The sequence below is a fragment of the Cryptomeria japonica genome, chromosome 3, assembly GCF_030272615.1.
Source record: "Cryptomeria japonica chromosome 3, Sugi_1.0, whole genome shotgun sequence".
In the NCBI taxonomy this organism is placed as follows: domain Eukaryota; kingdom Viridiplantae; phylum Streptophyta; class Pinopsida; order Cupressales; family Cupressaceae; genus Cryptomeria; species Cryptomeria japonica.
The window spans coordinates 759,403,076-759,429,060 of NC_081407.1; the positions used below are offsets into that span (position 1 = coordinate 759,403,076).

Here is a 25,985-nt window from a genome sequence, read left to right on the forward strand (position 1 = left end):
ATACATAATCTACATGTACCACTTTCTAACACATGAGTAATTGAGTCACACACTCCCTTTTGGCTTGTTGTGCCTCCTTCCATAACCACGAGTTTGTTCTTACCTTTAGTAGGTTATAGGGTAATTAATTTTCTCACCCTCTTTTGGCTTTTATGCCACTAATTATAACTTCTTTTCTATCTTCACTTAAGGAGGTTATGCTACATATTTTGACATTTATCAAGTAGGTAAAACTTCCCATATTTTATGGGTAGTAGGAGTTAATGCACCTATTGGTAGCTTGGTGAGCGTATGAAGAGTATTCTCAAGTTCTCTTGCATTGTCTATATTGTTCTTTCATTTAAGATTTTGGCTCTACTATTTGATATTCGATTATCTATTAACTGTAGTTGCACATGATCTAGGTCAGACACGAGATTCTAGCCCAATTGTCACTTCCCAAAGAATCTAACATGGTACTAGAACTTGTTGTCTAGTACAGTTAATTTTAATATCTGGTTTTTATAGATTTGAGACTAACTGATAGCTATAATATTAAAAAACCAAGTATTCTCTTCTCCTACATCCTTGCATAGCCCTAATAATAAGTACAACTTAACAAAAGAATAAGCATCCCTATAATCTACTTTGCATAGTTATATTCTTGGGAGGTTTGCGTGATTGTAGCATTTAGGTAATTTTGGCAGAATTTTCAACATTTCCAAAGCATCCAAAAGGTTGGATAAAGTCACAATTGACTTTTTTTTCAAAAACATCAAAGCTTGGAGGACAAAATTAGAAATCAAATGTTAAAATTTAAAAACTTTTACAGGAGCCATTTTAAATTTTGCATTAGAAACTCATTTTTCAGTCACTAGAAAGAAAAAATATTTTTGGCATGCAAAAACCATTTTTAATAAGTTTGGCACCTTCCCTAATTTCAATCTATGTTCTCCTACTCCTATTTCCATACATCAATATATATCCATCCTTATCTATATCCTACCTATATTTATATTCATGCATTCCCATTATTTTTTGTCCTATATTTGCATACATTTACCCATGACCATTGTATTATATATCTTTTTACAACGGACCATTTTTGTAGCATTGAGGATTGATCTTGCTTGGCTTGAATTTTAAGGAAAAATAAATTTGTTTCAAATTTTAAAATTCTCCTCTTTCCTCATAGTCATTGGGAGTTGAGTTTGTAAAACATGGAATTATCTAGCAGGGCTTCAAATTTAAAGACATTAATTGACCATTAAGCAATCATTGACTTATTCGTATATAGAATGAACTTATGAACATTTTCATTTGGAACTTTAAATAGAATAAAAATATTGTATCAAAATCAACATCTAAGTATCTTTATCACAATCAAAAAACTATTCTAATTAAGGGAGTAGGAGAACATGACCATTGATTATTTCACTATCTTTATGATGTAGTTATAAATATACCAAGTCCTTAATAATCAATGAGGAGTATAGAATCTAGCAAATCAAAGAGAAAAAGTATATATTGTGATAGATAAGGTCTAGAGTTACAAATTAGACATGTATAATATAAAATTAATCTACAATCACATAATTAACTTAAAAGGTTAATAATTCCACATGCAAGTGAATATATTTAGTTGCGTCGTATACAATTACACCGGGTGTGTTCATAGTTTCAAGAAACATTTGCATAAATTAGTTTTTTGAATTACTGGTATGAACATAAATTCAACTATTTCCTATCTATATATTGCAGTTCTTGTGAGATTTACCTAAGAAATGTTTTTAAGTGACAATCGAGATAATATAAACAAACACTGGGTTGACGTTCTACCACTACACTTCAAATTTGAGAAAAATATTATTCGATATTTTCCATATATTCGTCTTTAGTGAAAGATGACAAGAGAGTCTCGGCAAACAAAACTAAAATAACTAAGAAGCCTCATTCCGTGTGCTCATGCTTGCAAAGTAACAGAATTGAGGGATTCCTAAGAATTTGTCTATAATGCACGCATTTGGTCTAACAGCTGGAACCTTTTCTGCAGGTGAGAACACCCGAACTTGCAGTGATAGAGCCCACAATAGAGGAAGGTCTTGCCGCCATACTCGAAGCTTTGGCATAGCTTGAGGATTCTTTAGCCCCTGATGCTGTGAAGAATGCCCCATTTAACATAAGATCTCCCACTGATCTCCAGTTGCCTTCTGTTGAATCTTGGTGCTTTGTAACCTGCACATTACCCATACTATAACTAGACTACAACCGTTGAATACCAAAGATATAAGAGACATGAGTTGTACAGGTCTTTTACCTCCTTGTGGAATCGATAATCAAGAGCAAGGAATCTGTTGCCTTGGCTGTTAATGGTGGGGTTTGCACTTCCCCCGATTGCATACATTTCCCAGTGGGTGTAATCATTGTTCACCACATGAAAGTATCCATGTCGACATCTGCATCATAACGTTAATATCTTAAAGACTTGAGCAAATAAACTTCAGCAAGCTGTATATTCGTGGTCTTTGTGCAAGGAATACAGTTTGTTACAAAATTCTATTCACACCTGGGCATACGTTGAACAAGCCCTTCTCCAAAGTGGTTGAAAGCAACTGTTACTTGCATTTTGACGTCCTCGGTGTAGGCGTCCCTGTGTCCTAGGAGCATCACCTGGAAAAAGCCAATAAATATTGGACTTGAGAAATAGCGTTCTATCGACAATTTAATAAATACTCACATTTTTTTCGTTCAAGTCAAGTAATAGGCTTTTAATACCCTACCCTAAAATCCTCGGATAAAAAATACAATTGTGAAACCTAATTTCAAAGAAAAGTATATTTATGGAAGACCAAAAAAGCAGTTTTGAGCACCTTGTCATGGTGAGTGAAAAAGCTGTTTGAAATGGTTATAGCAGTGGAACCCATGATGGCGTCGATCAATCCATCTGCGCAACTTGACAATGAACAGTGGTCAACCCAAATTGCGCTTGATCCAAAGATGGAAATCCCATCTCCATCACTCTTGGTTCTAAACCCATAATGTGTCGGGGAGCTCCTAACATTTGTGTTTCCCGCAGGTTTACAGTCGTGGATATGAACTCCATGAATGATAATATTGGTCACATACTGAATTGTAATGCAAGCTCCATTTGCTATATGAACATTGGCACCTCTACCATCAATAGTCTTATAACTGTTCATGATAAGCTCCTCCTTGAGCTGAATAACCATATCTTTTTGGAAAATAATCCAGAGAGGTTCGGTTTGAATAACAGCGTGCCGCAGAGTGCCAGGTCGAGGATTGACCGGGTCATCGTCATTTGGATCTGTAACTATATAAAATCTGCCATTCTTACCTCCAATGGCGTTTTTGCCAAATCCGATGGCACAATCAGCCAGTCTCTTTCGGTTGTTAACCCAGTTAGGATCACAACGCCAACAGTCATCGATGGGGTTCCCCGTTTCGCACGAGCTCAGCTTTCTTTTCGAATTATTTAAACTCCTGCACAATAGTTCTTGAAGTAAATAATCTCAACTGTCTGTAATATATGCTAGCTATAAAAAAATGCGAGGACTTTGAAATTCTCTTAATTGAACTGACTTAAATATCTTTTCTGTAGTGAATTTTCTTTCATTGAATCTGTCTCAACGACGACAATTGTTAATTATCCAATGGCATGATGATATGGGTGATAGAAATTTGTTCTATAACTGCTGCATACCAACTACAGTTACAAGAATAGTATTATAGAAATTACAGTGAAGAAAACGTCGAGGAACAGCATAAGAATAAATAGAACATTTATAATAAACCTTGTCATTTAAGATTTCATACTAATGTACTAAATTCAATAAGATATTGGATTTCATTTCTATACTACCATAAATAAATTCTCTAAAATTTCTAAATCATCTGAAAGGCGAAATGGTTACCTTTCTACCATTTGAACTACAAGCTCCGGCTTCTCAACATGATATTTATCACTATTCTCAGCCTTAGTCATATTGGAGGGGGTTCTTATTGATTCCACCATTACTAACTTGATGAAAAAGACAGCAAGAAGAAGAAACAATGGCTGTAAGGCTTGTCTGCTCGCCATTTTGGATAGGAGAAAACCTGCAATGGTTGTATTACATGCTATGGCTTTGGGCTATCTTATATACAAAATCATCATGTGCAAAATCTGTAGAGAAGGGGGAATCTTGACCCCGACGTTTGAAAAATTGTTGTGTGCACGTTATCTCCGTGCGATTATTACGGTGGTAATGCACATGACTATAGCGCTTGACTCATAAACAATAGTGAGTAATGATGTGATAGAGCATTCCTCCAACGTTTCTTAGAATGTTTACTCCGACGTTTTTCTGAATTGAGAGTTTTCTCCAAATCTATTTGAAAAACATAGATATAGAAACTTTCATGGATGTGGTGGACGCGGCATTTTATCCGTCACTGCTTTCCATGGTGACTCCATTGAGTTATTCAGTAGTAACACTTCTTTGGGTTTCACATTAAAACATGAGAAACATTGGCAAAGGTGATATGGCCCACAAGTATGTTTGTCTTTGGTTATAAATGACATTCCTCTTCCGTAATTTGCACGGGGATGGGCGACCAAGTTTGGTATAAAATTCTCGCATGTTGTTCCCGCGCTCACATGGTTCCCGCGCTCTTCATTTCTTTTATCGTGGAAAAAATTAGAATTCCAAAGAATCTAACATATCGAAACTTAATAGATTGTAAATGTATATTTGTAGGATAAACTTCTTTATGTTAACGCAATAAAACATAATGAATGGATGATTATGTTAGAGAAAAATAGGTCGAAGTGAAAATAATTGGAGTTTTATTTGCTATGTGTGACGTCACGAGGATAATTAGGTATAATAGACATATTTATTTTGATCTAATAAGATCATTCATTTCTAGAACTTCTAATTGTGTAGATCTTACTTATAAAAAGGAGCTGTGAATAATAGAAGGCTTTTTAATACTTATAGTTTTTTACTATTAGATGGAGTAATTAATTATGTGAGATTTATATTTTTATCAAATAAAAATCATTTAAATAGCATCAACAAAAGTCCAAATAGTTCTATGTGATTGGATTTGTAAACCATTTTTAGAAGTAGACATCTCACTTTCCATGCCACATAAAATAATATTAAAGTTGAACATGAGTCCTTATATCATAAATTCTATCGAAATTTTCTACCACCTCTTATTATTACAACAATTTTACACTAGATGACTTGTTATTAAATTATAAATACAAAAATAATAAATTATTAAAATGCCTCTTATATGTACTGACATGGAAAATATATTAAATATTTGGTAAATTTGTTTATCTTACATGAAGCAAACCCAAATACAAGTGAAATTGCTTTGAATATATCAATGTCCATTCACATGATTTAGTAATGTGTCAATTTTGATATTTTTTAATGTTTTGAGACAATAATAATTTCAAACTATAAGGACCTCCATATTATTAAAATAATGATATAGCATAAAATAAGCATTATTCTAAAACATTTAAAATAACATGTTCAAATATATTAGAATGGAAACATGATGTTTAAGTACAAAAGCCATTGACAAGCCCTATCATAAGGAAACAATTTCCTTTACATAGCTTCAAAAGGTCAATTACAAAGAGTACAAAAATTAAGGTAACCCTAACAGGAACTCACGAGACACTATCTCCAACAAGCACACATTGGGTGAGAGCATCATCGAAGAACATATCTACCCAACCACAAATCTTTACACTCCCCTGAAACTCTTCTTGGCATGAAGAATACCTGGCCCAACGCAAAGATGTCGAGAAATCTTAAACAAGTAGGAGTGATGGAATCTATGTAGCATGATATACTCTCTCTCTCTCTCTCTCTCTCTCTCTCTCTCTCTCTCTCTCTCTCTCTCTCTCTCTCTCTCTCTCTCTCTATGTTTGTGTGTGTGCGTGTGTGCGCGTGCACACACATGCTAATATAACAATATTATGATATGGCAAAGAGTATGAGTTTTAAATGATCAAAAGTAGTAGCATGGTATAATATTAAAATTTGATAAAACATGTTTTTCCCAATGCATCTTTTTAAGTCATTTGTTGATAGATATATAGAGGGTGATACTCAATCCTTATATGGTTCTCCATGTTTAGCACCATCCATTTACACAAACAAGAATTGAATGCACAAGTATACAAAGTAGTCATAGGAAAATAGAAGCATCTAACAAGTATTATCTTCTTGATAATTAAATTTAGCATAAAAATTGATTTCAAACACATTAGTACATAAGAATACCAATAACAAGATTTGTCTAAACATGATCTTGAGAGTATAAAACTCATACAGACACATGTATAAGAGTACAAAAGAAAAGGTAACTATCAATCTATCTAATTAACCTGATATCATGAAAGACATATTAAATGCTAATTCATTATTAAATCTTCTAAATGATATACTTAAAAACTAATTCATGAGTTATTATATGATGCATAAATTCACTAACATTATATCATTAAAATGTTATAAATTGATAATAAATGATTATCATAAATAACTTAGTTTCATTCATTAAATCTAATTGGTTCAAATATTTTGAGAATAGAATATATTTTCCATCTTAGAATAAACTTTCTACCTTAGATTTGATTATAATATTCAATATCATATTCATCTAATCACTCCTTTGATTAAAAAGTGTTATCATGATCAAACAATCAAAATATAAGATCAAATCCATTTAATATTTATATATATAGTCATAAACTTTAGAGATGGTTAACCATTTAATGATAAGGAACTATCATCTAGTCAAGAAACTATATGAACATGTCAACATGAGATTAATATGAAATTCCATCCTTATCCTTTACATTTAAAAAAACAAACTATGATATTATCATTAGAGTTTTCACTAAGTCAGAGTTCAATATTCAACAATCACAAAATAAAAAACAAAATTTATTATTTCTATATGGTAACGGATAAGGGCTTACATCTTACCCTTGACCCAAGAGTCCATTTCTTTCATTACTATCCTTATTATCCTATTTTATATATTAGTCTTGTGATTTTAAAAAGTCTTTCTATTTTTAATCTAAACAAAGTATTGTAGAGGCATTCAAATAATAACTTATTCATCTTAAGATATACAGAAAGAATATATTCAAGTTTAATATTGTTGACTAATGAATTTATTTCTATACGTTTAAAGCTATAACTTAATAAATTTTAAGCTTTAATAACATCTCTACACCTCTTCCTTAAATTCTCTTAATAACTACTTGCATTCTTATATTGATATATGCTACTCTATGCATTTATTAATATATAAATAAATATCTATTTTATTGATCTACTACTAATCTAATTATAAATAAATGGTAATAATCAATGGATGGATTTAGTCAAGCTAAGGATTACTGGCTATACTCTTGGGTTGACCTAAACAAATCCATGAGTAATAATATGCTAATGATTATAATTAAAATGTGAGTTAATGTATTCAATTACAATTCATTAATAGCTAAATTTTATTACAAAAATATCATTCTAAATTACTTCAAAGAATTATTACAAAGGAAAAGTATTTATGAAATTCAAAACTTATAAATCCAAATTTTTAAACTATCCAAAATAACCAATAAACTTTTACATTGTTAGACAATATAGGATAACTTGTTACTGCTACACGGATTTGATTTTTGTCTTGAACAAAGATACATTATGAATAAAGGAAGATTGCACAAAGTGACATAAATAGAAGGTCATTTCCAAGGAAATCTAGATAGTTCTTTTCAATGAAAATAAAAGAAATAGTGGTTGTTGTTCTTAATAGAATGCATATATTATGTACGTTAATCACACATAGACACTAAGAGAATGGTAATCAGTAGACACCAATTCCAAATTAATTACCCTTGATAACTTCTCCAAACATCATAGAAACTGATAAGATAAGATAAGAGGACATCAACACAAAATAATACTAGATTTATGTAGAAACTTAAGGGGAAAACCATGGTGAGAAAAGCTTCTTGGATCTAATATGCAAATCTAGCCTCATAAACTAAATAATAAACTTATAATATTTTGTATGCATCAACCCATAGGAGACACCAATCCTTGAGTCTAAGAAGTGAACACCAACTATAATCATGAGGCGCCAACCTTAAATACAATAATAGTACATGAAAGATATGATATGCAGATCTTCAAGGATGAAGCTTTAGGGTCACCTTGATCTAATCAACTTTTGACAACCCTCTCAAAGTGCATGAGACCTTCAATTGATTTTGCCCACTTAACCTAAAATTTAGTTGACAACTTACACAACTTTTGCGATGGTTATTAGTTCTACTAGCAAGAATTACTCTTTAAATGAATCCAATTACACTTATACATCCCTACATTATATATAATCACAACTCATCTTATAACTTATTTACAACATTCACACATTTGACACATGCATACTTTAGACCAAACATATAAAAGGCTTAAACCAAGATCCAACATGCTACTTCAAGAGTTGGATGATGCTATTCTTTACGAAAAATAATTAGTTGGTCCTAGTACACTTTCACATGCTTCCTATAGTTGGTTCATAGTGCAATAATTTGACCCATTCATAAAAAAATTCATAATATATTGTGAAGTGATCTCTATGAGCATAATGTTGACCCTAACTTTTCATGTTATTGAATTCCACCTTTGCAACTTGAATAGACTTGTCTTTGTGTGTAGCCATATTTATCTTCCAACATACAAGCCTCAAAATATAACTATGGTAGAATGTGGTATAAAATAATGTGCTAGTGGATATAGTTTTTGAGGAATGAACTTCATATACACATCACAAATACTTCCAAATCCTTCAACAATAAAAAATTGATTAAGATGATACTAGTGACATACTATATTGAATGATGTATTTAACATAACTTGACTCTATTTATCTAGATCAATAATTATTTGATATGACATAATATTAATTAAAATTATTGTAATTTTTGAAAACTGGATATTGAGGGTAACATAATGATAATTTATACAAAAACCTTAACTACCTCCTTTGACATTAATGAAAATATAAATTTCAACAATCTCCTCCTTTGTCATTGGTTCCAAACATGAAAAATGCTACTAATAAAATACTCCTTGTAATGGAAATTAGGGGCTCCCCTTGTGTAGAAAATTTACTTCCATTGTAATTGGACTTTCATTCTTCTCAAGTTTGGCTTTGTGCTCTTGTAATTGGACTTTCATTCTCTCTCTCTCTCTCTCTCTCTCTCTCTCTCTCTCTCTCAATCCTTTCTTCCCCAAATGGTGTAGAATTTTGGCTTCCTTTCTCCCACTTTGACATCAATGACAAATATCCACTTTGATTCTTGGTCTTCAAGGAAAAATTAATCTACTAATACCTTTTGTAATTTTTTTCACAATACCACCAAGACTACTTGCAGTGAGGAGTCAACACTCCTCCTCAACATATACTAACTTCCTCTTCATTTAAGAGGGGGGCGATACCACTACCAAATTCTAGCCAAGATATTAAATTGTCTCCTTTCGAAAAGGTTTTGTAATGATCTCTCCTTTGTTTCAACATATTCTATCTTCACTTGTTTCCTTGCAACCTTCTCTCTTAGATAGTGATACTTAATTGAGATATGGGTTTTTCCATGAATGTGTTACCCAATCATTTGAAATGTTTATAGTACTTGTATTGTAACAAAGGATTGGCATGGGTTCTTCAAATTCAATCTCCATCTGCTACAATGTCTTTTTTTATCTATAAAACCTAAATGCAACAAGAAACTATTGCAATATATTTTGCTTCTACCATAGACTAAGATACAAAATCCTTATTTTAGCTCAACCATGATATAAGGCTATCACCGATAAAGAAAGCTATGCCACTTGTACTATTCTTTCTATGAAAGACCATTTGGGAGAAGAGAAGACATTACCTCATCAAGCACAAAATTTAAAGTAGTGCTTCAAATGTTCATCAATAGATTGCTCCATATGTGTAGAAAAGAATGTCATAAGACCATTCCTATAACTTCTTCCTCCATCTTTTGTTTACAATAGTGTTAAATGAATTAAAGTGCTCAACAACTTAATCCATATCAACCACCCTCAAATAATACTACTTACATAGAAGATGCTTGTTCACCAACGATATGGTGTGGTACAACTTTCCTAACTTTATAAAAAGGGGTTGTAGAGGATTCATGTAAAACATTGAGGAGCAATAAATTTCCCAGACATAGCCAAATAAGATTACTATATTAACTATCTAAGACAACCCAGTTTTCATCCTTCATGCCTGTTGTTTTACTTCTAATGAAATCTTTCCATAGATCTCAAACCAACTGACCCTGATAGCACAGAGGTTCCATTCCCATACCCAGTCCATAAATAACTGAATAGCCTGTTACATTTTGAAGGCCAATTCAACAAGAACCTGTTGCCACGTCCAGATCTCTAAGCCAGCCCAAGAACTACAAGGATATCATGCGTCTCACATAGAAAAAGAAGTCCCATTACTACCACTGGCCTGATATTCTACCAAGCATCACCAGCTCCTCTGCAACCTCCATAAAATATAACGCGCCAACTATACTAAATCCAACTCTAGTTTATATTCTTTAAATTTGGTAAATACAAAGAAGCTTAATACCGACCTCACAACATGCTTTGCAACAATTCAACTGGTCATAGTCAAGATGGGTATGAGACATTGACCATCTACGTCAAACTTTAATTAAGGCCGACTCTCGATGTTATGTGTGCACACTTGAAGAGTATCTCCATGCTTTTTCACAAATAACAAATTTCTTGTGTGTTGAAAAAAAGGCACATGGATTTTACAACAATCTGTTCCGCATGGTTGTTTTTGCTATGTTGTTCGATGATAAAAGATCAGAACGAACTCCATATAGCACATGTAGCTTTTGACTTCATCGTGGGACATGGGATCCACATTTCCTTATAGTTGGTGGTCTCCTCCATCGCTCATCAACTAAAATTATTTTCGTATCACAAATCTAAATGTAGTTTTTAAATAAAAAGAAAAGTTTTTGCAGCCACACGAATTTGCATGGGGCCATTACATTATTTGTACGCTGGAAGGCTAGTACAACCTCGTTTCCAAAAGCAAATAAAATCTTGATGAAAGTATGCTTAGAAGAATTAAAGGAATAAAAATAATAGTCCAATGCACTCCGTGCGTGACGGTAATGTAGACCATGAAATCTCATGAGTAAATTCATGCCCGTCCTCCAATCTGCGTATATTTATTAGTTGGGGATGGAAGGCAACCATGCATAATGAAATAATCACGATGCTCAAGTAGTCAAATTTCGATTGCTGGTACTCCCTTATTTGGTAAAAGTTCAAAATTAAGGACCTTTAGGAAGGCCATTCAAGTTAATATACCCCTCTTTTCCAAGCGACTTGCATAATTTAGCTGATTTTAACTTTGCTATATAACTATAAGGTGAGATCTTGTCCAATTCTAAGTGGCTGGTACAAGTCTAACACGAATATGATAGTGGAAACATACCACACACTAACAGTGATAACAAAAATACATGTAAAATTTAACTATTAAATAATTAGATATGAACAAAATATGGTTGAGACAATGGTTTTCTAGAATTCTCCCACTTATTTCAAATACCTTGCAAAAGCATAAAGGGAATATTAGCATCTAAGTATTAAGGACTATGAGGCCATTATATTTATTACACCATCTAATGTTATTTGTGCTTACATGCTTCATCAAATCATCTAAAACAATCACCAAAGAGTCATCATTTTCAATCATCATCCACTATCCTCCACCATGTGATGAGAAAAATGGTATTGTGCATCTATATGCTTCATTTATACACAAAAAATTGGGTTTTGGCCAAGCTAATGACACCTTGACTCTCACATTGAGTTTAAACTATTGCTTGAATAAGGCCAACAATTCAACAAAAACTCTAAAACCAACTCACCTCCTTACAGGCATTACTAATTGTCATGTACTATACCTCTACAATGGATAAATGACTACAACCCATCACTTGCTCATTCAAGTAATAGAAACACTAAATAGGCTAAAGAAACAGCCACTAGTAGATATTTTATGATCTACATCTCCTGTCAAATCTAAGTCAACAATCCCTTGTGAGTAATCACCATAGTAGAAGATATAATAATTTATAGTGTTCTGCATTCACCTTAAGTCTCTCTTAATTGTTGTTCAATGCTCTATGCCAATATTAGCCATATAATAATCCCAAGGCTCCCATTACATCACCAATGTCTAGCTTTATGTAAAATATAACATAAATTAGAGTATGAAGTAGACTAGTGTAAGGAACATGCAATATATACTCTACATTTAACGGTGAAGACATATATATTACTTAACTAATAACTTAGTACCCAAGAAAATAGAAACATTTACTAGCATATAATTCTGCATACTAAAATATTACAACACAAATTCAACATACTTAGTCTATCCCAATCAAACATTTCTTATTTCTCTCTCTTTTCAATGCCTAGGATGCATATAGGAACCCCTAATTGTTTATGTTGAAATGTATTGAAATTTTATATACCATATCTCTAATCATCCATTCATTGTTACCAAATATCAACAAATGATCTATGCATAAATTGATAAAAAGAGATTGATTACCATCATAACGTTTAATTTTTAATAATTAAATAGTTGCTAAGGGGCCCAACGCCCAATACAGTAGAAAGTAAAGTCTATAAACAACATAACACAAAAAATAGGGGAAAAAAGAAACAATTATCGGCACCCCGATGACTACCATCTAGTACATAAAACCAACCCCACCAAAACCAAAGTCCAATATCTGACCAACTATATAGGCAACCAACATAATTAGGAAATACACTAGATTATAATACATAGCATATGAATTAAACTTTTGAAACCATAATTTTGGAGATCATTGGACACCATATAAGTATTGCTTCAATTTATATGCTAATGAAACCTTGCCTTTTACCACATAGTAGTTGTTAGGCGTTATTCTTTTTCCTACAAATATTATTTAATCTTTCTTTGGTTTATTAGGAGTGGTTAATGTGAATAAACATGGAAAAATACATAATCTACATGTACCACTTTCTAACACATGAGTAATTGAGTCACACACTCCCTTTTGGCTTGTTGTGCCTCCTTCCATAACCACGAGTTTGTTCTTACCTTTAGTAGGTTATAGGGTAATTAATTTTCTCACCCTCTTTTGGCTTTTATGCCACTAATTATAACTTCTTTTCTATCTTCACTTAAGGAGGTTATGCTACATATTTTGACATTTATCAAGTAGGTAAAACTTCCCATATTTTATGGGTAGTAGGAGTTAATGCACCTATTGGTAGCTTGGTGAGCGTATGAAGAGTATTCTCAAGTTCTCTTGCATTGTCTATATTGTTCTTTCATTTCAGATTTTGGCTCTACTATTTGATATTCGATTATCTATTAACTGTAGTTGCACATGATCTAGGTCAGACACGAGATTCTAGCCCGATTGTCACTTCCCAAAGAATCTAACATGGTACTGGAACTTGTTGTCTAGTACAGTTAATTTTAATATCTGGTTTTTATAGATTTGAGACTAACTGATAGCTATAATATTAAAAAACCAAGTATTCTCTTCTCCTACATCCTTGCATAGCCCTAATAATAAGTACAACTTAACAAAAGAATAAGCATCCCTATAATCTACTTTGCATAGTTATATTCTTGGGAGGTTTGCATGATTGTAGCATTTAGGTAATTTTGGCAGAATTTTCAACATTTCCAAAGCATCCAAAAGGTTGGATAAAGTCACAATTGACTTTTTTTTCAAAAACATCAAAGCTTGGAGGACAAAATTAGAAATCAAATGTTAAAATTTAAAAACTTTTACAGGAGCCATTTTAAATTTTGCATTAGAAACTCATTTTTCAGTCACGAGAAAGAAAAAATATTTTTGGCATGCAAAAACCATTTTTAATAAGTTTGGCACCTTCCCTAATTTCAATCTATGTTCTCCTACTCCTATTTCCATACATCAATATATATCCATCCTTATCTATATCCTACCTATATTTATATTCATGCATTCCCATTATTTTTTGTCCTATATTTGCATACATTTACCCATGATCATTGTATTATATATCTTTTTACAACGGACCATTTTTGTAGCATTGAGGATTGATCTTTCTTGGCTTGAATTTTAAGGAAAAATAAATTTGTTTCAAATTTTAAAATTCTCCTCTTTCCTCATAGTCATTGGGAGTTGAGTTTGTAAAACATGGAATTATCTAGCAGGGCTTCAAATTTAAAGACATTAATTGACCATTAAGCAATCATTGACTTATTCGTATATAGAATGAACTTATGAACATTTTCATTTGGAACTTTAAATAGAATAAAAATATTGTATCAAAATCAACATCTAAGTATCTTTATCACAATCAAAAAACTATTCTAATTAAGGGAGTAGGAGAACATGACCATTGATTATTTCACTATCTTTATGATGTAGTTATAAATATACCAAGTCCTTAATAATCAATGAGGAGTATAGAATCTAGCAAATCAAAGAGAAAAAGTATATATTGTGATAGATAAGGTCTAGAGTTACAAATTAGACATGTATAATATAAAATTAATCTACAATCACATAATTAACTTAAAAGGTTAATAATTCCCCATGCAAGTGAATATATTTAGTTGCGTCGTATACAATTACACCGGGTGTGTTCATAGTTTCAAGAAACATTTGCATAAATTAGTTTTTTGAATTACTGGTATGAACATAAATTCAACTATTTCCTATCTATATATTGCAGTTCTTGTGAGATTTACCTAAGAAATGTTTTTAAGTGACAATCTAGCTAATATAAACAAACACTGGCTTGACGTTCTACCACTACACTTCAAATTTGAGTAAAATATTATTCGATATTTTCCATATATTCGTCTTTAGTGAAAGATGACAAGAGAGTCTCGGCAAACAAAACTAAAATAACTAAGAAGCCTCATTCCGTGTGCTCATGCTTGCAAAGTAACAGAATTGAGGGATTCCTAAGAATTTGTCTATAATGCACGCATTTGGTCTAACAGCTGGAACCTTTTCTGCAGGTGAGAACACCCGAACTTGCAGTGATAGAGCCCACAATAGAGGAAGGTCTTGCCGCCATACTCGAAGCTTTGGCATAGCTTGAGGATTCTTTAGCCCCTGATGCTGTGAAGAATGCCCCATTTAACATAAGATCTCCCACTGATCTCCAGTTGCCTTCTGTTGAATCTTGGTGCTTTGTAACCTACACATTACCCATACTATAACTAGACTACAACCGTTGAATACCAAAGATATAAGAGACATGAGTTGTACAGGTCTTTTACCTCCTTGAGGAATCGATAATCAGGAGCAAGGAATCTGTTGCCTTGGCTGTTAATGGTGGGGTTTGCACTTCCCCCGATTGCATACATTTCCCAGTGGGTGTAATCATTGTTCACCACATGAAAGTATCCATGTCGACATCTGCATCATAACGTTAATATCTTAAAGACTTGAGCAAATAAACTTCAGCAAGCTGTATATTCGTGGTCTTTGTGCAAGGAATACAGTTTGTTACAAAATTCTATTCACACCTGGGCATACGTTGAACAAGCCCTTCTCCAAAGTGGTTGAAAGCAACTGTTACTTGCATTTTGACGTCCTCGGTGTAGACGTCGCTGTGTCCTAGGAGCATCACCTGGAAAAAGCCAATAAATATTGGACTTGAGAAATAGCGTTCTATCGACAATTTAATAAATACTCACATTTTTTTCGTTCAAGTCAAGTAATAGGCTTTTAATACCCTACCCTAAAATCCTCGGATAAAAAATACAATTGTGAAACCTAATTTCAAAGAAAAGTATATTTATGGAAGACCAAAAAAGCAGTTTTGAGCACCTTGTCATGGTGAGTGAAAAAGCTGTTTGAAATGGTTATAGCAGTGGAACCCATGATGGCGTCGATCAATCCATCTGCGCAACTTGACAATGAACAGTGGTCAACCCAAATTGCGCTTGATCCAAAGATGGAAATCCCATCTCCATCACTCTTGGTTCTAAACCCATAATGTGTCGGGGAGCTCCTAACATTTGTGTTTCCCGCAGGTTTACAGTCGTGGATATGAACTCCATGAATGATAATATTGGTCACATACTGAATTGTAATGCAAGCTCCATTTGCTATATGAACATTGGCACCTCTACCATCAATAGTCTTATAACTGTTCATGATAAGCTCCTCCTTGAGCTGAATAACCATATCTTTTTGGAAAATAATCCAGAGAGGTTCGGTTTGAATAACAGCGTGCCGCAGAGTGCCAGGTCGAGGATTGACCGGGTCATCGTCATTTGGATCTGTAACTATATAAAATCTGCCATTCTTACCTCCAATGGCGTTTTTGCCAAATCCGATGGCACAATCAGCCAGTCTCTTTCGGTTGTTAACCCAGTTAGGATCACAACGCCAACAGTCATCGATGGGGTTCCCCGTTTCGCACGAGCTCAGCTTTCTTTTCGAATTATTTAAACTCCTGCACAATAGTTCTTGAAGTAAATAATCTCAACTGTCTGTAATATATGCTAGCTATAAAAAAATGCGAGGACTTTGAAATTCTCTTAATTGAACTGACTTAAATATCTTTTCTGTAGTGAATTTTCTTTCATTGAATCTGTCTCAACGACGACAATTATTAATTATCCAATGGCATGATGATATGGGTGATAGAAATTTGTTCTATAACTGCTGCATACCAACTACAGTTACAAGAATAGTATTATAGAAATTACAGTGAAGAAAACGTCGAGGAACAGCATAAGAATAAATAGAACATTTATAATAAACCTTGTCATTTAAGATTTCATACTAATGTACTAAATTCAATAAGATATTGGATTTCATTTCTATACTACCATAAATAAATTCTCTAAAATTTCTAAATCATCTGAAAGGCGAAATGGTTACCTTTCTACCATTTGAACTACAAGCTCCGGCTTCTCAACATGATATTTATCACTATTCTCAGCCTTAGTCATATTGGAGGGGGTTCTTATTGATTCCACCATTGCTAACTTGATGAAAAAGACAGCAAGAAGAAGAAACAATGGCTGTAAGGCTTGTCTGCTCGCCATTTTGGATAGGAGAAAACCTGCAATGGTTGTATTACATGCTATGGCTTTGGGCTATCTTATATACAAAATCATCATGTGCCAAATCTGTAGAGAAGGGGGAATCTTGACCCCGACGTTTGAAAAATTGTTGTGTGCACGTTATCTCCGTGCGATTATTACGGTGGTAATGCACATGACTATAGCGCTTGACTCATAAACAATAGTGAGTAATGATGTGATAGAGCATTCCTCCAACGTTTCTTAGAATGTTTACTCCGACGTTTTTCTGAATTGAGAGTTTTCTCCAAATCTATTTGAAAAACATAGATATAGAAACTTTCATGGATGTGGTGGACGCGGCATTTTATCCGTCTCTGCTTTCCATGGTGACTCCATTGAGTTATTCAGTAGTAACACTTCTTTGGGTTTCACATTAAAACATGAGAAACATTGGCAAAGGTGATATGGCCCACAAGTATGTTTGTCTTTGGTTATAAATGACATTCCTCTTCCGTAATTTGCACGGGGATGGGCGACCAAGTTTGGTATAAAATTCTCGCATGTTGTTCCCGCGCTCACATGGTTCCCGCGCTCTTCATTTTTTTTATCGTGGAAAAAATTAGAATTCCAAAGAATCTAACATATCGAAACTTAATAGATTGTAAATGTATATTTGTAGGATAAACTTCTTTATGTTAACACAATAAAACATAATGAATGGATGATTATGTTAGAGAAAAATAGGTCGAAGTGAAAATAATTGGAGTTTTATTTGCTATGTGTGACGTCACGAGGATAATTAGGTATAATAGACATATTTATTTTGATCTAATAAGATCATTCATTTCTAGAACTTCTAATTGTGTAGATCTTACTTATAAAAAGGAGCTGTGAATAATAGAAGGCTTTTTAATACTTATAGTTTTTTACTATTAGATGGAGTAATTAATTATGTGAGATTTATATTTTTATCAAATAAAAATCATTTAAATAGCATCAACAAAAGTCCAAATAGTTCTATGTGATTGGATTTGTAAACCATTTTTAGAAGTAGACATCTCACTTTCCATGCCACATAAAATAATATTAAAGTTGAACATGAGTCCTTATATCATAAATTCTATCGAAATTTTCTACCACCTCTTATTATTACAACAATTTTACACTAGATGACTTGTTATTAAATTATAAATACAAAAATAATAAATTATTAAAATGCCTCTTATATGTACTGACATGGAAAATATATTAAATATTTGGTAAATTTGTTTATCTTACATGAAGCAAACCCAAATACAAGTGAAATTGCTTTGAATATATCAATGTCCATTCACATGATTTAGTAATGTGTCAATTTTGATATTTTTTAATGTTTTGAGACAATAATAATTTCAAACTATAAGGACCTCCATATTATTAAAATAATGATATAGCATAAAATAAGCATTATTCTAAAACATTTAAAATAACATGTTCAAATATATTAGAATGGAAACATGATGTTTAAGTACAAAAGCCATTGACAAGCCCTATCATAAGGAAACAATTTCCTTTACATAGCTTCAAAAGGTCAATTACAAAGAGTACAAAAATTAAGGTAACCCTAACAGGAACTCACGAGACACTATCTCCAACAAGCACACATTGGGTGAGAGCATCATCGAAGAACATATCTACCCAACCACAAAACTTTACACTCCCCTGAAACTCTTCTTGGCATGAAGAATACCTGGCCCAACACAAAGATGTCGAGAAATCTTAAACAAGTAGGAGTGATGGAATCTATGTAGCATGATATACTCTCTCTCTCTCTCTCTCTCTCTCTCTCTCTCTCTCTCTCTCTCTCTCTCTCTCTCTCTCTCTCTCTCTCTCTCTCTCTCTCTCTATGTTTGTGTGTGTGCGTGTGTGCACGTGCACACACATTCTAATATAACAATATTATGATATGGCAAAGAGTATGAGTTTTAAATGATCAAAAGTAGTAGCATGGTATAATATTAAAATTTGATAAAACATGTTTTTCCCAATGCATCTTTTTAAGTCATTTGTTGATAGATATATAGAGGGTGATACTCAATCCTTATATGGTTCTCCATGTTTAGCACCATCCATTTACACAAACAAGAATTGAATGCACAAGTATACAAAGTAGTCATAGGAAAATAGAAGCATCTAACAAGTATTATCTTCTTGATAATTAAATTTAGCATAAAAATTGATTTCAAACACATTAGTACATAAGAATACCAATAACAAGATTTGTCTAAACATGATCTTGAGAGTATAAAACTCATACAGACACATGTATAAGAGTACAAAAGAAAAGGTAACTATCAATCTATCTAATTAACCTGATATCATGAAAGACATATTAAATGCTAATTCATTATTAAATCTTCTAAATGATATACTTAAAAACTAATTCATGAGTTATTATATGATGCATAAATTCACTAACATTATATCATTAAAATGTTATAAATTGATAATAAATGATTATCATAAATAACTTAGTTTCATTCATTAAATCTAATTGGTTCAAATATTTTGACAATAGAATATATTTTCCATCTTAGAATAAACTTTCTACCTTAGATTTGATTATAATATTCAATATCATATTCATCTAATCACTCCTTTGATTAAAAAGTGTTATCATGATCAAACAATCAAAATATAAGATCAAATCCATTTAATATTTATATATATAGTCATAAACTTTAGAGATGGTTAACCATTTAATGATAAGGAACTATCATCTAGTCAAGAAACTATATGAACATGTCAACATGAGATTAATATGAAATTCCATCCTTATCCTTTACATTTAAAAAAACAAACTATGATATTATCATTAGAGTTTTCACTAAGTCAGAGTTCAATATTCAACAATCACAAAATAAAAAACAAAATTTATTATTTCTATATGGTAAGGGATAAGGGCTTACATCTTACCCTTGACCCAAGAGTCCATTTCTTTCATTACTATCCTTATTATCCTATTTTATATATTAGTCTTGTGATTTTAAAAAGTCTTTCTATTTTTAATCTAAACAAAGTATTGTAGAGGCATTCAAATAATAACTTATTCATCTTAAGATATACAGAAAGAATATATTCAAGTTTAATATTGTTGACTAATGAATTTATTTCTATACGTTTAAAGCTATAACTTAATAAATTTTAAGCTTTAATAACATCTCTACACCTCTTACTTAAATTCTCTTAATAACTACTTGCATTCTTATATTGATATATGCTACTCTATGCATTTATTAATATATAAATAAATATCTATTTTATTGATCTACTACTAATCTAATTATAAATAAATGGTAATAATCAATGGATGGATTTAGTCAAGCTAAGGATTACTGGCTATACTCTTGGGTTGACCTAAACAAATCCATGAGTAATAATATGCTAATGATTATAATTAAAGTGTGAGTTAATGTATTCAAATACAATTCATTAATAGCTAAATTTTATTACAAAAATATCATTCTAAATTACTTCAAAGAATTATTACAAAGGAAACGTATTTATGAAATTCAAAACTTATAAATCCAAATTTTTAAACTATCCAAAATAACCAATAAACTTTTACATTGTTAGACAATATAGGATAACTTGTTACTGCTACACGGATTTGATTTTTGTCTTGAACAAAGATACATTATGAATAAAGGAAGATTGCACAAAGTGACATAAATAGAAGGTCATTTCCAAGGAAATCTAGATAGTTCTTTTCAATGAAAATAAAAGAAATAGTGGTTGTTGTTTTTAATAGAATGCATATATTATGTGTGTTAATCACACATAGACACTAAGAGAATGGTAATCAGTAGACACCAATTCCAAATTAATTACCCTTGATAACTTCTCCAAACATCATAGAAACTGATAAGATAAGATAAGAGGACATCAACACAAAATAATACTAGATTTATGTAGAAACTTAAGGGGAAAACCATGGTGAGAAAAGCTTCTTGGATCTAATATGCAAATCTAGCCTCATAAACTAAATAATAAACTTATAATATTTTGTATGCATCAACCCATAGGAGACACCAATCCTTGAGTCTAAGAAGTGAACACCAACTATAATCATGAGGTGCCAACCTTAAATACAATAATAGTACATGAAAGATATGATATGCAGATCTTCAAGGATGAAGCTTTAGGGTCACCTTGATCTAATCAACTTTTGACAACCCTCTCAAAGTGCATGAGACCTTCAATTGATTTTGCCCACTTAACCTAAAATTTAGTTGACAACTTACACAACTTTTGCGATGGTTATTAGTTCTACTAGCAAGAATTACTCTTTAAATGAATCCAATTACACTTATACATCCCTACATTATATATAATCACAACTCATCTTATAACTTATTTACAACATTCACACATTTGACACATGCATACTTTAGACCAAACATATAAAAGGCTTAAACCAAGATCCAACATGCTACTTCAAGAGTTGGATGATGCTATTCTTTACGAAAAATAATTAGTTGGTCCTAGTACACTTTCACATGCTTCCTATAGTTGGTTCATAGTGCTATAATTTGACCCATTCATAAAAAAATTCATAATATATTGTGAAGTGATCTCTATGAGCATAATGTTGACCCTAACTTTTCATGTTATTGAATTCCACCTTTTCACCTTGAATAGACTTGTCTTTGTGTGTAGCCTTATTTATCTTCCAACATACAAGCCTCAAAATATAACTATGGTAGAATGTGGTATAAAATAATGTGCTAGTGGATATAGTTTTTGAGGAATGAACTTCATATACACATCACAAATACTTCCAAATCCTTCAACAATAAAAAATTGATTAAGATGATACTAGTGACATACTATATTGAATGATGTATTTAACATAACTTGACTCTATTTATCTAGATCAATAATTATTTGATATGACATAATATTAATTAAAATTATTGTAATTTTTGAAAATTGGATATTGAGGGTAACATAATGATAATTCATACAAAAACCTTAACTACCTCCTTTGACATTAATGAAAATATAAATTTCAACAATCTCCTCCTTTGTCATTGGTTCCAAACATGAAAAATGCTACTAATAAAATACTCCTTGTAATGGAAATTAGGGGCTCCCCTTTTGTAGAAAATTTGCTTCCATTGTAATTGGACTTTCATTCTTCTCAAGTTTGGCTTTGTGCTCTTGTAATTGGACTTTCATTCTCTCTCTCTCTCTCTCTCTCTCTCTCTCTCTCTCTCTCTCTCTCAATCCTTTCTTCCCCAAATGGTGTAGAATTTTGGCTTCCTTTCTCCCACTTTGACATCAATGACAAATATCCACTTTGATTCTTGGTCTTCAAGGAAAAATTAATCTACTAATACCTTTTGTAATTTTTTTCACAATACCACCAAGACTACTTGCAGTGAGGAGTCAACACTCCTCCTCAACATATACTAACTTCCCCTTCATTTAAGAGGGGGGCGATACCACTACCAAATTCTAGCCAAGATATTAAATTGTCTCCTTTCGAAAAGGTTTTGTAATGATCTCTCCTTTGTTTCAACATATTCTATCTTCACTTGTTTCCTTGCAACCTTCTCTCTTAGATAGTGATACTTAATTGAGATATGGGTTTTTCCGTGAATGTGTTACCCAATCATTTGAAATGTTTATAGTACTTGTATTGTAACAAAGGATTGGCATGGGTTCTTCAAATTCAATCTCCATCTGCTACAATGTCTTTTTTTATCTATAAAACCTAAATGCAACAAGAAACTATTGCAATATATTTTGCTTCTACCATAGACTAAGATACAAAATCCTTGTTTTAGCTCAACCATGATATAAGGCTATCACCGATAAAGAAAGCTATGCCACTTGTACTATTCTTTCTATGAAAGACCATTTGGGAGAAGAGAAGACATTACCTCATCAAGCACAAAATTTAAAGTAGTGCTTCAAATGTTCATCAATAGATTGCTCCATATGTGTAGAAAAGAATGTCATAAGACCATTCCTATAACTTCTTCCTCCATCTTTTGTTTACAATAGTGTTAAATGAATTAAAGTGCTCAACAACTTAATCCATATCAACCACCCTCAAATAATACTACTTACATAGAAGATGCTTGTTCACCAACGATATGGTGTGGTACAACTTTCCTAACTTTATAAAAAGGGGTTGTAGAGGATTCATGTACAACATTGAGGAGCAATAAATTTCCCAGACATAGCCAAATAAGATTACTATATTAACTATCTAAGACAACCCAGTTTTCATCCTTCATGCCTGTTGTTTTACTTCTAATGAAATCTTTCCATAGATCTCAAACCCACTGACCCTGATAGCACAGAGGTTCCATTCTCGTACCCAGTCCATAAATAACTGAATAGCCTGTTACATTTTGAAGGCCAATTCAACAAGAACCTGTTGCCACGTCCAGATCTCTAAGGCAGCCCAAGAACTACAAGGATATCATGCGTCTCACATAGAAAAAGAAGTCCCATTACTACCACTGGCCTGATATTCTACCAAGCATCACCAGCTCCTCTGCAACTTCCATAAAATATAACACGCCAACTATACTAAATCCAACTCTAGTTTATATTCTTTAAATTTGGTAAATACAAAGAAGCTTAATACCGACCTCACAACATGCTTTGCAACAATTCAACTGGTCATAGTCAAGATGGGTATGAGACATTGACCATCTATGTCAAACTTTAATTAAGGCCGACTCTCGATGTTATGTGTGCACACTTGAAGAGTATCTCCATGCTTTTTCACAAATAACAAATTTCTTGTGTGTTGAAAAAAAGGCACATGGATTTTACAACAATCTGTTCCGCATGGTTGTTTTTGCTATGTTGTTCGATGATAAAAGATCAGAACGAACTCCATATAGCACATGTAGCTTTTGACTTCGTCGTGGGACATGGGATCCACATTTTCTTATAGTTGGTGGTCTCCTCCATCCCTCATCAACTAAAATTATTTTCGTATCACAAATCTAAATGTAGTTTTTAAATAAAAAGAAAAGTTTTTGCAGCCACACGAATTTGCATGGGGCCATTACATTATTTGTACGCTGGAAGGCTAGTACAACCTCGTTTCCAAAAGCAAATAAAATCTTGATGAAAGTATACTTAGAAGAATTAAAGGAATAAAAATAATAGTCCAATGCACTCCATGCGTGATGGTAATGTAGACCATGAAATCTCATGAGTAAATTCATGCACGTCCTCCAATCTGCGTATATTTATTAGTTGGGGATGGAAGGCAAGCATGCATAATGAAATAATCACGATGCTCAAGTAGTCAAATTTCGATTGCTGGTACTCCCTTATTTGGTAAAAGTTCAAAATTAAGGACCTTTAGGAAGGCCATTCAAGTTAATATACCCCTCTTTTCCAAGCGACTTGCATAATTTAGCTGATTTTACCTTTGATATAGAACTATAAGGTTAGATCTTGTCCAATTCTAAGTGGCTGGTACAAGTCTAACACGAATATGATAGTAGAAACATACCACACACTAACAGTGATAACAAAAATACATGTAAAATTTAACTATTAAATAATTAGATATGAACAAAATATGGTTGAGACAATGGTTTTCTAGAATTCTCCCACTTATTTCAAATACCTTGCAAAAGCATAAAGGGAATATTAGCATCTAAGTATTAAGGACTATGAGGCCATTATATTTATTACACCATCTAATGTTATTTGTGCTTACATGCTTCATCAAATCATCTAAAACAATCACCAAAGAGTCATCATTTTCAATCATCATCCACTATCCTCCACCATGTGATGAGAAAAATGGTATTGTGCATCTATATGCTTCATTTATACACAAAAAATTGGGTTTTGGCCAAGCTAATGACACCTTGACTCTCACATTGAGTTTAAACTATTGCTTGAATAAGGCCACCAATTCAACAAAAACTCTAAAACCAACTCACCTCCTTACAGGCATTACTAATTGTCATGTACTATACCTCTACAATGGATAAATGACTACAACCCATCACTTGCTCATTCAAGTAATAGAAACACTAAATAGGCTAAAGAAATAGCCACTAGTAGATATTTTATGATCTACATCTCCTGTCAAATCTATGTCAACAATCCCTTGTGAGTAATCACCATAGTAGAAGATATAATAATTTATAGTGTTCTGCATTCACCTTAAGTCTCTCTTAATTGTTGTTCAATGCTCTATGCCAATATTAGCCATATAATAATCCCAAGGCTCCCATTACATCACCAATGTCTAGCTTTATGTAAAATATAACATAAATTAGAATATGAAGTAGACTAGTGTAAGGAACATGCAATATATACTCTACATTTAACGGTGAAGACGTATATATTACTTAACTAATAACTTAGTACCCAAGAAAATAGAAACATTTACTAGCATATAATTCTGCATACTAAAATATTACAACACAAATTCAACATACTTAGTCTATCCCAATCAAACATTTCTTATTTCTGTCTCTTTTCAATGCCTAGGATGCATATAGGAACCCCTAATTGTTTATGTTGAAATGTATTGAAATTTTATATACCATATCTCTAATCATCCATTCATTGTTACCAAATATCAACAAATGATCTATGCATAAATTGATAAAAAGAGATTGATTACCATCATAAAGTTTAATTTTTAATAATTAAATAGTTGCTAAGGGGCCCAACGCCCAATACAGTAGAAAGTAAAGTCTATAAACAACATAACACAAAAAATAGGGGAAAAAAGAAACAATTATCGGCACCCCGATGAC

At 32.4% G+C, this 25,985-nt stretch overlaps 2 protein-coding genes across 2 annotated transcripts; both read right to left on the bottom strand.

Moving 5' to 3' along the window:
- Positions 1-2,007: 2,007 nt before the first annotated feature.
- On the bottom strand, positions 2,008-4,078 carry LOC131049435 (probable pectate lyase 18). The gene is made up of 5 exons (XM_057983489.2): positions 3,912-4,078; positions 2,850-3,480; positions 2,546-2,649; positions 2,297-2,435; positions 2,008-2,214 (listed from the first exon to the last, which is right to left on the bottom strand). The coding sequence occupies exons 1-5, from the start codon at positions 4,076-4,078 to the stop codon at positions 2,008-2,010; spliced, it is 1,248 nt and encodes a 415-aa protein (XP_057839472.2).
- Positions 4,079-15,140: 11,062 nt separating this feature from the next.
- Positions 15,141-17,211, bottom strand: LOC131049436 (probable pectate lyase 18). The gene is made up of 5 exons (XM_057983490.2): positions 17,045-17,211; positions 15,983-16,613; positions 15,679-15,782; positions 15,430-15,568; positions 15,141-15,347 (listed from the first exon to the last, which is right to left on the bottom strand). Exons 1-5 carry the CDS (start codon positions 17,209-17,211, stop codon positions 15,141-15,143), a joined length of 1,248 nt encoding a protein of 415 aa, XP_057839473.2.
- Positions 17,212-25,985: the final 8,774 nt, after the last annotated feature.

Bases quoted from the DNA above. Each gene is read 5' to 3' on its own strand.
- LOC131049436 (XM_057983490.2), bottom strand. From the start codon at position 17,211: ATGGCGAGCAGACAAGCCTTACAGCCATTGTTTCTTCTTCTTGCTGTC. The intron at 15,783-15,982 runs GTGCTCAAAACT...GGCTTTTTCCAG, and splicing joins TTTTCACTCACCATGACAAG to GTGATGCTCCTAGGACACAG. The intron at 15,348-15,429 runs GTAAAAGACCTG...GGTAATGTGTAG, and splicing joins ATTATCGATTCCTCAAGGAG to GTTACAAAGCACCAAGATTC.
- LOC131049435 (XM_057983489.2), bottom strand. From the start codon at position 4,078: ATGGCGAGCAGACAAGCCTTACAGCCATTGTTTCTTCTTCTTGCTGTC. The intron at 3,481-3,911 runs GTAACCATTTCG...ACTATTGTGCAG, and splicing joins GTAGTTCAAATGGTAGAAAG to GAGTTTAAATAATTCGAAAA. The intron at 2,215-2,296 runs GTAAAAGACCTG...GGTAATGTGCAG, and splicing joins ATTATCGATTCCACAAGGAG to GTTACAAAGCACCAAGATTC.